Genomic DNA, 12,323 nt, shown 5'->3' with positions numbered 1-12,323 from the left:
TCCTGGCCCGTACCCTCTCTCTCTCTCCATAACCCCCTCCCATCTTGAACCGATCCCGAAAAAGCACACAAACAAGGTACTAAACCTCTTACATGAGCAAGAAGGCAGCGCCGAGAGCGAGCAAAAAGGTGCCGGGTGCGCTGAGGGAGACGGCGCCGGCAGTGGGAGGAGACGACGGGGTGGCAGAGGAGCCGCCGCCGCTGTTGGAGCCGCCATTGCCGGAACCGGAGCCACCGTTGCCGGAGCCGCTGCCTGCACCGCCGGTGGGGGAAGCGGAGCCGCCGCCGTTGGAGCCGCCGGCCGCGCCACCGCCGGGGATCTGGGCCTGGGCGACGTTCTTTGCGGCCTTTGCGTAGTTCTCAATGGAGCGGGTTGCGTTTGCCTTGGTGCTGTTGTGGAGGGTGGGTGGTTAGCATAAATTGTGTCATTCCCGAGTTTGCTTGTTTTAGGGGTGTGATGTGGAAGAGAAGTTGAGGGTGGTGTTCGTGCGTCTTGTGTCATCGTCCGAAGGCTGAAACAGGGTGCAGCCACGAGGACAGCACACGCCGACCAAATGAATGTAGACGCTTTTTGAGGGAACAAGCTGACGATTGCAGCGGAGAGTAGTGACTAGAGCAGAATTAAACTCACTTCTCGTTGATAACCATAACCATGCCGTTCTGGCAATGCTTGCCCTGGGAGCAGTAGAGCCACATGGGCGTGGTGGAGTTGACCATGACGGTGAAGACGGGGATCTGGCCCTTGGCGGCAGATGCGGCGACGGGCTGGTAGCCAGAGTAGACGCCCTTTGCCGAGGTGTTGACGTTGGAGATGGGGATGCACGGGTTGTCAAAGGTGGACTGGACGACGGAGTGGTTGCCGCCGCGGAACTGGAACTGGACCATGGAGCCGACGGGCGCGTTGATCTTCTCGGGGAAGAACTTGAGCGTGTTGTTCGTCGAGGCGACGGAAACGACCTGGACGTCGACGGCTGCAGATGGCGTGTTAGTCTACTGTCCTGCTTTCCTGTGCCATGCCTCTCTCTCTCCCTCCCTTCTCGATTCCTCGCGTGACAGCTTACCCGAAGCGACAGCGGCCAGAGCCGAAACAACCATAGCTGAGATATGCATCTTGATTTTGAGTTTTCTTAAGAATCCGAGAAAATAGTGTTGTGAATAGGTGGTTGTCGAAGAGACGGAGTCGAGAGAGTGACTACTAAAAAGTTGGAGATATTCGAAGAAATTGGCGACTCGCGCTCTTGGTAGGACTAGCCTCTGGAAGAAGTTGAACAAAATTAAACGTAAACGGAAGAATAAGAAAAGAGAAGCAAATAGGAAATCCCGCCTCGAAGAAGTTGTCAGTGATGGAATTTCTAAAAGAAGAAGGGAACTCGAAGGGGAGGGGGGTGCGAGGGAACGGCATGAATTTAAGCAACCTTCGGGATCGTCCCAAGAATTTGTGTCGCACGTCTCGACGACGAGATGCCAGAACAAGGGACCCTCAGACCCCTGCTCGGGCGGCCGTCCTAGCCTCAAGGTGGTGTGCCTGGGGTTGTCGTCTTGCATCTGAACAACCGTGACAACCAGAATGATGCCCACCCCCGACGGCGCGACATCAGTCGTGTACACTGTACAGCCGACAGGCGAAGGGATGAGGCATGGGTGGGCAGGGCCTTTGGAACGTGTGGTAGTGCTGCACTGGGGGTCGAGTGGTGGAGGCGAGAACTTGAAGCGAGGCGAAGGGGACCATTGGCAGCATCGTGTGTGTGCGATTTGCCATTGCGAGGAGGGTAGGAAAAAGCCAGGGGTGTGTGAGGGAGGCTGATGCAGCAGTGGTTGAAACGCGTTTTGACCATCACAGCCGGGCCATGGGTGTGAGAGCCTTACCCTGCATACCCGCCGTACTGTGTATGTCTCTTGTCTACTCAAATTGTGTGCGTAGGGACCTGAGGATAGGTCAATGATGGGCTTGTTGAGTGCAGCCCAGGACAAGCAGAAACACATCAAGACCCGACCTTGCAGGAGATTGCCTGTCTTCTCTGGTATTGAGAGAGAGGAAAAGCCTTGCTTTGCACTTGCTTGCTGCCCTCTGTCGCCGTCGGTGGATTCTTTTCTCAATGCTTGGCAGACTGGACATGCAGGTCAATCTGCCTTATACCACCCAACAGTAGCTAATAAGATGGATTTGCCGCAAGGTGCTGTGTAGGGAGCCCTTGTTCCCCGTCGTCAGACTTGTCAGAAGCGTGGATGGATGATGGATCATGGAGTAAGTAGTACGGGGAAAACCCAAGCCAAGACGCGCGGAAGGATGAGAGTCCAGTAAGGATTGGTGGAAGCCGTTCTAGCCGATCCTTCTCCTCCTCCGACATCTTTCATGGAAAGAAATGAAGGGATCTGGATACATTGATCCGAAGGGTACGCAACATGGTTGGAGTTGCTTAGACCTTGGACTAAGATACACGTAGTCGTAGTCGCGGATGGATCGTTGGGCGCACTACGCCACGCCACGCCACGCCATGCTGCGGCATGCTCAACGTCAACTGATGATTGACGGGCCGGGGATGAGACCAAAAGAGACAACCTGAGGGCTGAGAGAGAGTGAGAGACAGGAAAAGACGGCAATTGGGTTTCGTCAACGCCAGGGCGGTCTATGCCTTAGCACGTAGACACCCGACCTATTTGCGGTTTGCGGCATTCGACGCCCATGCTCTGGTATGCTTCACGATGTGGTGGGTTGTAACGTCAACGTCGTCAGAGTTGGGACCAGACCGATCTTGACAGCATGAGCAAGGCCAGACAAGGCAAGAAAAGAACAGCAGGTGTAACGGCAGTTCGTCCGCCTCTAGTCCTGTAACCTGTTGGGAAGAAAAGTCATCTCATCAAGACATCAGCCCGTTCTGCCCGTCAAACCACAAGCCACGACTTTAGCGCACTCGCATTCGAGGAAAACTCACACACCTACCACCCAACATGTCAGACGAGAGACGCTCACATTTTCGTCTATCCGTAGCCGTGCCTACAGCCTGATGTCCGCAACGAGTCTCGATTGATCCATCCTTGATGAGAGCCTGGAGAGGAATGGTGAGCCCCGGCGGCGGTACGGCGCAACTCTGCAACGAGACCAAGACAAGCCAGCATCCTCGAGACCCCACGCCCCCCGGTTGATGGAGGAGGGGATACCTAGCCCTAGACTACTGGCTGAGGATCAGGAAGCAGAAAAAATTTGAGACCGACGAGGAGAAGCACGGGGGGAGAGAGTACGGAGTAGTCTGTCTGTACGGAGAAGTGTAGCGCGTGTCAAAAGCGAGTTGACCTTGTTCAAGTCGTCGGACGACGTCGAAGCCGAAATAAGGTTGAGGTCCTCTGCACGGTCCACCCGACGCACCCAAGTACCTCCGTACCTATGTATCCCCGTACCTCTCCGTCTTTGATCCCCGCTTTATTCGACTCAACGTCATTCTGATTGGTTGAAAGACCCGGCTGGTCGCCAAAAGAGGCTGGCGCTCGGATGTGCTTCACCTTCTCCTTCAGCCCTCTGACACTTTCGCGACGTACCCTGTTTCATCCACTCCGTTCCTCGACGTTTCCCCCAGGAACTACCCATTGCATTCTTGCCCTTCTCTTCACCTCTCCTCCGTGTTCGCTTCCATCTTCATGGATCTTACTTACACAGACAGACAGACATCATCATGGATTGTTCTCCATCATGGATCATAATGAACAATGGTTAATGGATGACATGGCCTCACTAACCCTTCCCGTCCGTCCTCCGTCCTCGTCCCGGACCACATTGCGTCCCAGCCTCTCTCTCTCTTGAGTCTTAGCACCGCTCAACTATATGCGCCAGTCTGCCCGTTGCCGTGACGTCGTCCCTTCTGCCCTGGCCAAATTAATTGCCCAACCGTCTCACTCTTTCCCTGGGTCTCCAGTATCCGCCAGTCTGGGGCTCTAAAAAGAATTGTCCGATTCCCAAATGAAGCGCTCACCTAAAGCAAACAAACGATCCATGCCCCCCCGGCTCGCCTTGGTCATGTCAAGTCTGCTCAAGACTCCAGCTAGTGGACTAGTCAACCCGTCTCGGTGCACCGCCGTTGCTTGTCACACTCGTTGACTTCTTCCCAAGTGCTCATCCCATCGTCCAATCAGGTCTGTGAGCCTCAACCCAAACGATCAAGGCACACACAACCCTCGACTCGCCTAGCGGCAAGAAGTGTTACTATCCCAGTCCTGCCACAGTTGCGGCCATCCCTCGGTCGTCACAGAAAGAGACGCCCAAAAATGGAGACATTGGCGTCTGATGTTTTCGCCTGCCATCTTTCTCGTTCCATTTCCTCCCATCATCTCTAAGAAGAACGTGCCCGCGGCCAACGAGTTACGAAGAGTCTCTTCAACCCGTGGGGAAAAAGAGGAAAAGAAGAAAGGAGAGCATCCCCTGTCTCGCACTGTCGCTCAAACAACGGCGATGCTGCTCTGAGTAGTAGCAGTAGCCGCGGCAAAAAAATTATTCTTGGCCAAAGGTACGCAAGATTCGCTTTTCCGAGATCTGACATCCCAGCCTTCATACCACACACATGCCTACACATCCAATACCGCATTTCCTTCGTTCCCAAATCGAGCATGTCTTCATGCCCCTCCCTACCTTTGCCACACCCATAACGGCTTCTCCGACCATTTGAGTCTTGACTATCTCATGACTCTCAGGCTCGCACCTGACTTGCATTTCTTACCTGACCTTACTCATCGCAGCCCGCGATTCGCGGTCCGCGGTAACTAGGAAGACCATGGCTTGCCTGGGATCTTCACCTGCATAATCTTGTTCTTGATTGCTCCCCCCCACGTCCCCTCTCAGACTCCAGCCAACGGCTTCTCTCCATCCGCTATTCTACCTATCCGCGTAAATCTTTCAGTCGCGTCCTGCCATGATGTGCCCTCCGGCCTCAAACCTCGAAGCCTAGCCATCAAGTAGATTCCAGGGGAAGCCTCACGGAACAACACGGTCTCTACTGAAGGCCACGATCCCCAGGACCATATAGCCACCCTTCTGATATACCTGACAAGGGTCCCTCTGTCGCCCGCCGTCTAGCCGGATTGCACGTTTCGTCGTCTAGACGACTGTCAAGATTCCCTCTCTTGACAAGTTGACATAACCAGTCGGGGTAACTACTCCCCCGTCTCAAGCCAGAGGAAACGAAACGCTTCCTGGCCCTGGTATCGATCAATGGTGAAATCGAAAAATTATCAGCCCCCAATTCAATGACACTCTACTCCGTACGGCTCTCTCCTCTTCACCCATCTCACTCTCACACTCCGTTCTCGCGAGTTCACAGGTGTCTAATAATAGCCAATGGCCTCTGGGGGCAGAAAAAGTCAGAGTCCGCTTCGTTCGTTATTGTCGAGAGTTCAACCCATTGATGGAGTGACAGGTTATTCTCGCTCTATTCAGAAACCATAATCAGCGTTTGAACTGATCTTTCTGTCTCTCCCCTAGTCTCTCTCTCTCTCTTTCTCTCTCTCTCTCTCTTCTGGCGTCATCCCATCTTTCCCCCGTCTCCCAGAAAAAGAAAAACTCTCCTTTCAATGCACCGCCGCCGCTCCTACCCTAGATCTCATACCAGAACCAGACTGTCAACGGTCCTCTCCTCTTCCCTCCATCATCCCTCTTTCCCCCCACACCTTGGCAGGTCAAGCAAGGCCAGCCCAGACAAACAAACAGACTTTTTTTTCGCAATGAGTCCAGGGCTAACCTGTGTCAAGCACCCATCGCCAAGACCACTCCAACTACTCATGTTTCTCGAGACAAGGTGAAAAAAGAGGCACCGGGTCTGCGTGGTTGATGGCAAAAACAGCAAGATTGGGCCAAACCTTTCTTCAACACGCACGACCCTCCCACCAGAGCCCGACTCTCCTTCTCCGAACATGTGCTCGCATTCACAACGGACGGTATAGCCTTTTTTTTTTTTTTTTTTGTCCCTTTCCTGAACCCACAGGCTACATCCTAGTGGGGAAGAAGGTATCAAGAAGGAAAGATCCGATCGCGAAGGCGGGGACTTTCTTGGTTTTCCAAGACTCTACTTGCTTTGGCTCTGCCAAGGACCTGGAGAAACTGTTCGATTCTTCTGAGACTCTTTACTTGAGTCTCCGGCCACTTGGCGACTGATTGAACAACCCCAAGTCGGCATGTCTTGAGAATCTCATTAAAAGCCAGTCTTGGCGATCAGCGCGGTTAAACTGTACGAGCCAGTGCTTTTGGTATCAACTAAACCGGGAAACTATGGTCACGCACAATATCCCAACACGCAACGAGTCGTCGGGTCAAATCCCGCCTTCGTACGTCGAGGGGCAAGCCGGCGGCGTATCCTTGAGTGGAAGCGAGTAGTATGGCTTTTACAACATGAGGCCAAGACATGTGTCCAAGAGCCTTGACATCATACGGACACTAAGACCAGAGTCGTCGTGCAGTGAACATCAAATAATAGTTGCCGACGAATTTGAGCGCCCGTACCGACACAGGCTTTTTTTTTAAGACATATGCGCCTCTGGCTACCCACAATGCATGACTACTGGCTATCAAGCCCAGTACTCGATACTGATCCTTAAGCTCAGAGCCAGCTTCGTTTAATGGAAGAGCAATTGTATTAGCCACAAACCACGTTCCATGACCGGCTAGCTCAAGATCCTTCGTGAAAGACAAGACATCATTGGTTTTCCCCCAAAGTCGAAAGCAGAGCAGCGGCCCGCCTTATGGAACTAGTTTCAACCCCAGACCAAGTGCCTCAGATCGTGAGACTGCGGCTCTCCAGCTGTCACGCCGTTCCCTAGAAACACCTGTCTCTTGAACATTTGTTTGGGAGGAGAACTCAACCCCAGGAGAGAACAGAGGCTCCGGGTTCCAGATTCCAGAGTCGAACGAACAATGGCCTCAATTCCACTGTGTGTCAGCGTAGCGTTTCGTCCGAAGGCCCCCCCCTCCCCACCAGACATAAAGAGCCTCATCCTCGAACAACGAAATGGTGCAATTTTAGCCGATGGTCAGGCACGACGGGTAAGAGAGACCATGTTAGAGAAGTGATTACTCTCAGAATTTTCTTCCATTTCTGTTCGTCTGGGTAGCACACTCCCCCTTTCACTCGCCCCTGGACAGACCATCCCACTCCAGGGCCTTTGACATCTCTGGCGTCTAGCCTGCCGTTTCGTCTGAACCTCGCCCCAATTACAATGTTGAGGCAACAAAATTTTTTTCGAATGGCAGTTGACTACCGTTCGTGCTTGGTTTTACCGCTGTGATAGCTTTCCCGGTTTTTTTCGGCATTTCTATCCGCTTTCCCTTGATCGACCGGGCTGCGGTAGTAACACACCATGGTTCCGCCGCGCACAAGCAGGCCGATCCAGACACTCATTATTCTGTTAATGCGTCAGGCAAGGACAGATGCACCTGGTGTCAGAATGACCGTGTTTCCCAGTCTCCCTTTGCATCGTAGCAGACACATGCCTGATCATCGCAGCCGTGGGCTGAGCTCCACATGATCGACCGGAGCAAAAGTGTTGCCTTCCCGACAGAACTGTATCAATCTCTCACGGCTTTGCAGAAACCCGTGGGAAAAGACCTCTTCGCATCTTCTCCACGGACATGACCGCCGCAAGGCTGATGAAGAAAAGAAGATCACGACGTTGTGTTGTGCAGATCCGACAATAATGCTATGGGATTCGGTCGACGATGACACCGATCTCCACACTCCATTCCCGAGCTATGACATGTTTGGGTCATGCTGATCTGGCCCTTCGCTTTTGGTCTGCTTCGTGGCCGACAAGCACCTCGAGATATCCAGAGTTGCAGCGTTCTTTGCCGAGGGAAATATGTGAGCAAGTGTTGAGCTGGGAGCTTCGTTGCCGCAAGTCATCTTCCAGTCAAGAATTGAGGCCAACAGTCTTTCAAGCCTGACCTAGAAACCGTTCCCGTCCGAAGGCTGTTGTGTAGTGTAAGAGAGGGGTATCGCTCATCATGTCGTCGTTTCTATGGCTTTGACTCCCAGGCTAGAAGTCCATGAGCAGCTGAGGTGCAATCTTTTCCAAATCCTCAACCTATCATCACCCAGTCAGTCATCAAGTTCCCTCTATAGATGAAGGAACACAAGATATCCAAGAGCCACTAACCTCAAGAAAGCCACCAGGCCTCTCATGCACACACCGCGCAATCGCCTCTCTCACAAAGATATCCATATACTTTCCCGCCGCCAAATTCGCGTCCTTGCTGAGCCTCGTGTCATCCTTTTCAAAGAACTCGTGCAGCAGCCGCGTCAGCAGCTCGGGCGGTATCGTATTGTCTGGACCTTCGTCCTCAGCCTCTTCATCTTGTTCCTGTTCTTCTTCTACTTCAACTTCCTCCTCTGCATCGTCGTGGGCTTCTCGCCGGCCCCGCGATGCTGGTGCGTCGCTGTCGGAGAGTTCGAAAGGTCCCGACTTCTTACGTGCCGGCTGCTGCGTAGCCTTGCGCTTCGCGCCCGCGGCTGGCTGCTGAGTACTACCAGGGCGGCCGCGCTTCGCTGGTTCTGCTGCTTGTCTGGGCATTTTCGTCCTTGTTCTGTTCGGCTGCTGGGTGTTGCTTCAGGACTGGTGATATGCTTGCATCGAGGTAGCAAGTAGTAGCTAGACCGAGTTGGTGGCGTCAGATCAGTAGTGCTGCGTGTGTCGGATACAGCAACATAGATTCCACGTGTCGACGGCGTGATAGCCCACTTCTCCAAGTAAACACAGGGTGTCAGATGTCAGAGGTGCATCTGCTGAACGGCGAGATTCGATCTGGCCTGGGAATCAGGCGATCAGGGCGGGGAGCACGTGGGGGAATATTTAGAGCTTGGAGCGGGACGCGACTGTCACTGTCACTGCGGAGTGCAGGCGCGTCTAGGCGGACTAGCGACAAAAGCTCCATTGGCCAATCAGAGCACCGCGAACCACAACCCGGCAGCAATATCATAATGATTGACTTTAATCCCAATCGAGATTTTAGCATCATGTCACCAGAGTCAATGGGAAAACGTTCATAGAATCAAAGAAATCTTCCTATTGTACCGCGGAAGTCTATCGTCATGCAATACCAAGGAAAATCCACCCCAGGATCGACCAGAAGCCGGTAAAGTCCAGCGAGGACAGGTGTTGCGTGAACGAGTGCAATCGAGAATTGCTTTAGTGTACAAATTACAGTGGATTAGGTAGCAAGCAAAGCTCTTCAGGTCATGTAAGAGAACGCCTTGCCGATGCCAGTCTAAACCACGAAGGACTGGCCGATCCAGGCGTGCCACGTCTTGTGGTGCCTGCATCCAAAGCCCCTCCGCAACATCCATCTTCCCCATTTTGTCAACCGATTCCTCATCTGATCCTAACCAGTAACGAATCCCCACAGCCCGGGTATTCGCCAACTGCCCAACCCGCCACCAGTGAAGAGTTTATACACGAAGAAGTGTCAAAGGCATTTAGCCAGAGCCACCCTTGAAGGCCTTGCCGAAGAGCAGGACCTGGAGCTGGTCGTAGATGGACAGAACACCAGCACCGGCAACACCACGAAGGATGTTGGCACCGGCACCCTTGAAGAGAGACTTGACACCCTCCTTGGCGATGATCTGCTTGCCGGCGTCGAAGGAAGACTTGTACTTGACGGCCTCACCAGAGGTCATCATCATGCGACGACGGATGGTGTCAAGGGGGTAAGAGGCGATACCGGCACCGGTGGTGACGAGCCATCCAAGAGCGAAAGAGGCAAGGAAGTTGTTGGCGAGGTTACCGGTAAGGACAACGGGCTTGATGGAGTCGTACATGCCGAAGTACAGACCACGGTAGACGACGATACCAGCAACGGAGGGCATGAAACCACGGTAGAGACCGGCAATACCGTCGGAGGCGAGGGTCTTGCGGTAGACGTCAACGAGACCGTTGAACTGGCGCTCACCACCCTTCTTGGCGGACTTGGCGTCGTTGGCAAGACGGGTACGGGCGTAGTCGAGGGAGTAGACGAAGAGCAGGGAAGTGGCACCGGCGGCACCACCGGAGGCCAGGTTACCAGCCATCCACCAGGCGTATCCGTCACGCTCCTTCTTGAAGCCGAACATCTGCTTGAACTTGTCGCGGAAAGCGAAGTTCAGGGCCTGGGTGGGGAAGTAACGGATGACGTTGGCAGTGTTACCACGCCACAGGGACATGACACCCTCGTCGGCGGCGGTACGCTTGAAGCAGTCGACGATACCGTCGTACTTGCGGTCGAGACGACCCTGCTTAAGCATCTCATCCTGTGAGGCTGTTAGATGCAGTCCTACTGGTGAATGACTGGCAGCACAGATGGCCAAGGTCACGTGTCGTCTTGTGACAACTTTTTCGACCGGGGTAACCCGGTCCGACCTTGGCCGGCTAGCTGTCCAGATTGATTGAGCAGTCACATATACTAACCTGGTTCTGGATGAGAAGCTTGATACGCTCAATGGGAGCGGCGGCAGTCTTGGAGACAGCGGCGGAGACACCTCCCACTGTAGGAAGTTGTTAGTGATTGTTCATCGTGGTTATCGCGGTACCGGGATCAGCTCGCCGAGGTCGGGAAGCTGATCGATGGCAGATGCCGGTATCGAATTGGGTTCTGCAACGTACTAAGGAAGTCGGCCACGAAGGGCTGTGATACATGAGTTAACAAATTGATTCATCTTGATGTTCATCTTGATATCCGAAGGCAGGTTGAAGTATACCAGCTCCAGCGCGTTGGTTCTTCCATCAGCGACGATAAGCTGTACAGCAAACCATTGTCGCGCCAAATCCAGTCCATCACATTGAGACTCGTCATGTCTCGATGGAATGCATAGCTGGATGCAGTGGCCATTGATGATAGACCGATGATGGAAGGAAGCGACGTCGCCGGTGAGGTGTATTTTTTTTCCCGCAGCCTCGGATAACAATCAAGGGGAGGATGAGTAGTAGCTTACCGGCATGCCCAGGACCTTCTGCTTTTCGACGGGAACAGACATCTTGGCTGTGGGTTTCTTCTCAAAAGATCAACCTCAGAGAAAAGAATGAGCGGAGATGGACGGAGGAATAGAAGGGGATGAGAAGACGGAAGAGCGAGTCGAGAGAATTTAAGTGCTCCGACGGCAGCAGGTTTGAGGGAGGGAAAAAAAAATTCCTGCAGGGTGGCCGAAGAAGGAACAGCTTTTGAGCGAATCTTTCCGGGCCGCGCTAAGAAAGGAGCACCGACCACCCCAGGCCGGGCTCAGGGTGCGTGAGAAGTGGACAAGAGCGGGTCCCTCCTCCTCCTTCTCTTTGCTGGCCCTCCAGACTTGGTAGGGAAAGTGCACTGGGTGGTGGCTCCCGTCTGGTGCAGGTGTCCTCTTTCCCTTCCCATGGGTGGGCACTGGGCAGGCGCGGGTGGAGTCGCCCCCTTCCGCTGCTCCAACCCCCAACTTCACTGTGGGAAGGTGCAGGCCAGCAGCAAAGGCGAAGTTTTTCTTTGGCCCGGCAACTCAGGCCAAGTTCTGTGGCCTCAGGCCGAAGCGCTAGTTTGCCATGGAATTGAGATACCGGTTCACCCCGAGATTTGCACGGGGACTCCGCGGCCAATGTTTCTGGCCTACGCTTGTCGTCGGGAAGCTGGACGGCAGCATCGTCCGCCAGACTTCAGGTCGTTAGTGCTCACTAGCCAGGAACTCTGGGGGGAGAGTCTGTCACTGAAGCTCAAAGCTCTAGACTCGAGATCCCATTTCGATATTCCCAATATTGGCGACCGTGTTGCAAGCAATAGGGGCATGCATACGAGTGTCTAGCACCATATCGACAGAGTCGATGGCATCAAGGTACCCGACTTGGGCTAGTCAGAGGGTGCGGAAGAGCATACGGGTTGGACGGCCTGGCCCTTGTTCTAATGAGATTTCATTCCAAGCCTGGTTGTTCATCTGAGGCTACTCAAGTTATCCCATCTTTCTTGTTCCAGAAACATCGTCATTAGCATCCGCGATATGGCCATGGTATGGTGAGGCATCACTACCAGGTGGTACCCTCGCTGCTTCTGCTGCCAGCCGGGGAACCTGAGGCCTAGAAGCCATCTTCAGCCTGCCATGGCAACCAGACATTACCGACGGATATCTCATCCGGCCCCGTGGCATCAAAATTCCCCTTCATCCCGAGCATTGCCTCCATGTCCCGGTACCAAGCCGCCCAGCTTGGTTAAATGGGCCGGGCACCTCTACTGTCCACATACATATAGCGTAAGCTCGGGGGGTCTCTTGATTGTGTGCTTGTCAGCTCCTTTGAGCCGCCGCCGCTAATGCTCATTCGCAATTCGCAATCCGCCAATCGACCTGCATCCACCGTCCCAGA

General features: G+C 53.8%; 3 protein-coding genes across 3 annotated transcripts; all 3 read right to left on the bottom strand.

Moving 5' to 3' along the window:
• Nucleotides 1-13: 13 nt before the first annotated feature.
• Nucleotides 14-3,272, bottom strand: HER10_EVM0006596 (extracellular serine-rich protein). Its single transcript, XM_035483015.1, has 3 exons — nucleotides 1,061-3,272; nucleotides 631-970; nucleotides 14-389 (listed from the first exon to the last, which is right to left on the bottom strand). The coding sequence occupies exons 1-3, from the start codon at nucleotides 1,980-1,982 to the stop codon at nucleotides 89-91; spliced, it is 1,563 nt and encodes a 520-aa protein (XP_035329497.1). The 5' UTR covers nucleotides 1,983-3,272; the 3' UTR covers nucleotides 14-88.
• Nucleotides 3,273-8,009: 4,737 nt separating this feature from the next.
• On the bottom strand, nucleotides 8,010-8,543 carry HER10_EVM0007115 (uncharacterized protein; the record flags this gene model as incomplete). Its single annotated transcript, XM_035476681.1, has 2 exons — nucleotides 8,010-8,057; nucleotides 8,130-8,543. 2 exons carry the CDS (start codon nucleotides 8,541-8,543, stop codon nucleotides 8,010-8,012), a joined length of 462 nt encoding a protein of 153 aa, XP_035329566.1.
• A 902-nt stretch (nucleotides 8,544-9,445) lies between these two features.
• HER10_EVM0004405 (ADP,ATP carrier protein) lies at nucleotides 9,446-10,978 on the bottom strand (the record flags this gene model as incomplete). The annotated part of the gene is made up of 4 exons (XM_035474053.1): nucleotides 9,446-10,255; nucleotides 10,413-10,489; nucleotides 10,608-10,629; nucleotides 10,937-10,978. The coding sequence occupies 4 exons, from the start codon at nucleotides 10,976-10,978 to the stop codon at nucleotides 9,446-9,448; spliced, it is 951 nt and encodes a 316-aa protein (XP_035329211.1).
• Between the last annotated feature and the right edge of the window lie 1,345 nt (nucleotides 10,979-12,323).

Source organism: Colletotrichum scovillei (genome assembly GCF_011075155.1).
Source record: "Colletotrichum scovillei strain TJNH1 chromosome Unknown Contig00009, whole genome shotgun sequence".
NCBI lineage: Eukaryota > Fungi > Ascomycota > Sordariomycetes > Glomerellales > Glomerellaceae > Colletotrichum > Colletotrichum scovillei.
This window is presented reverse-complemented; position numbering and strand designations above follow the sequence as displayed.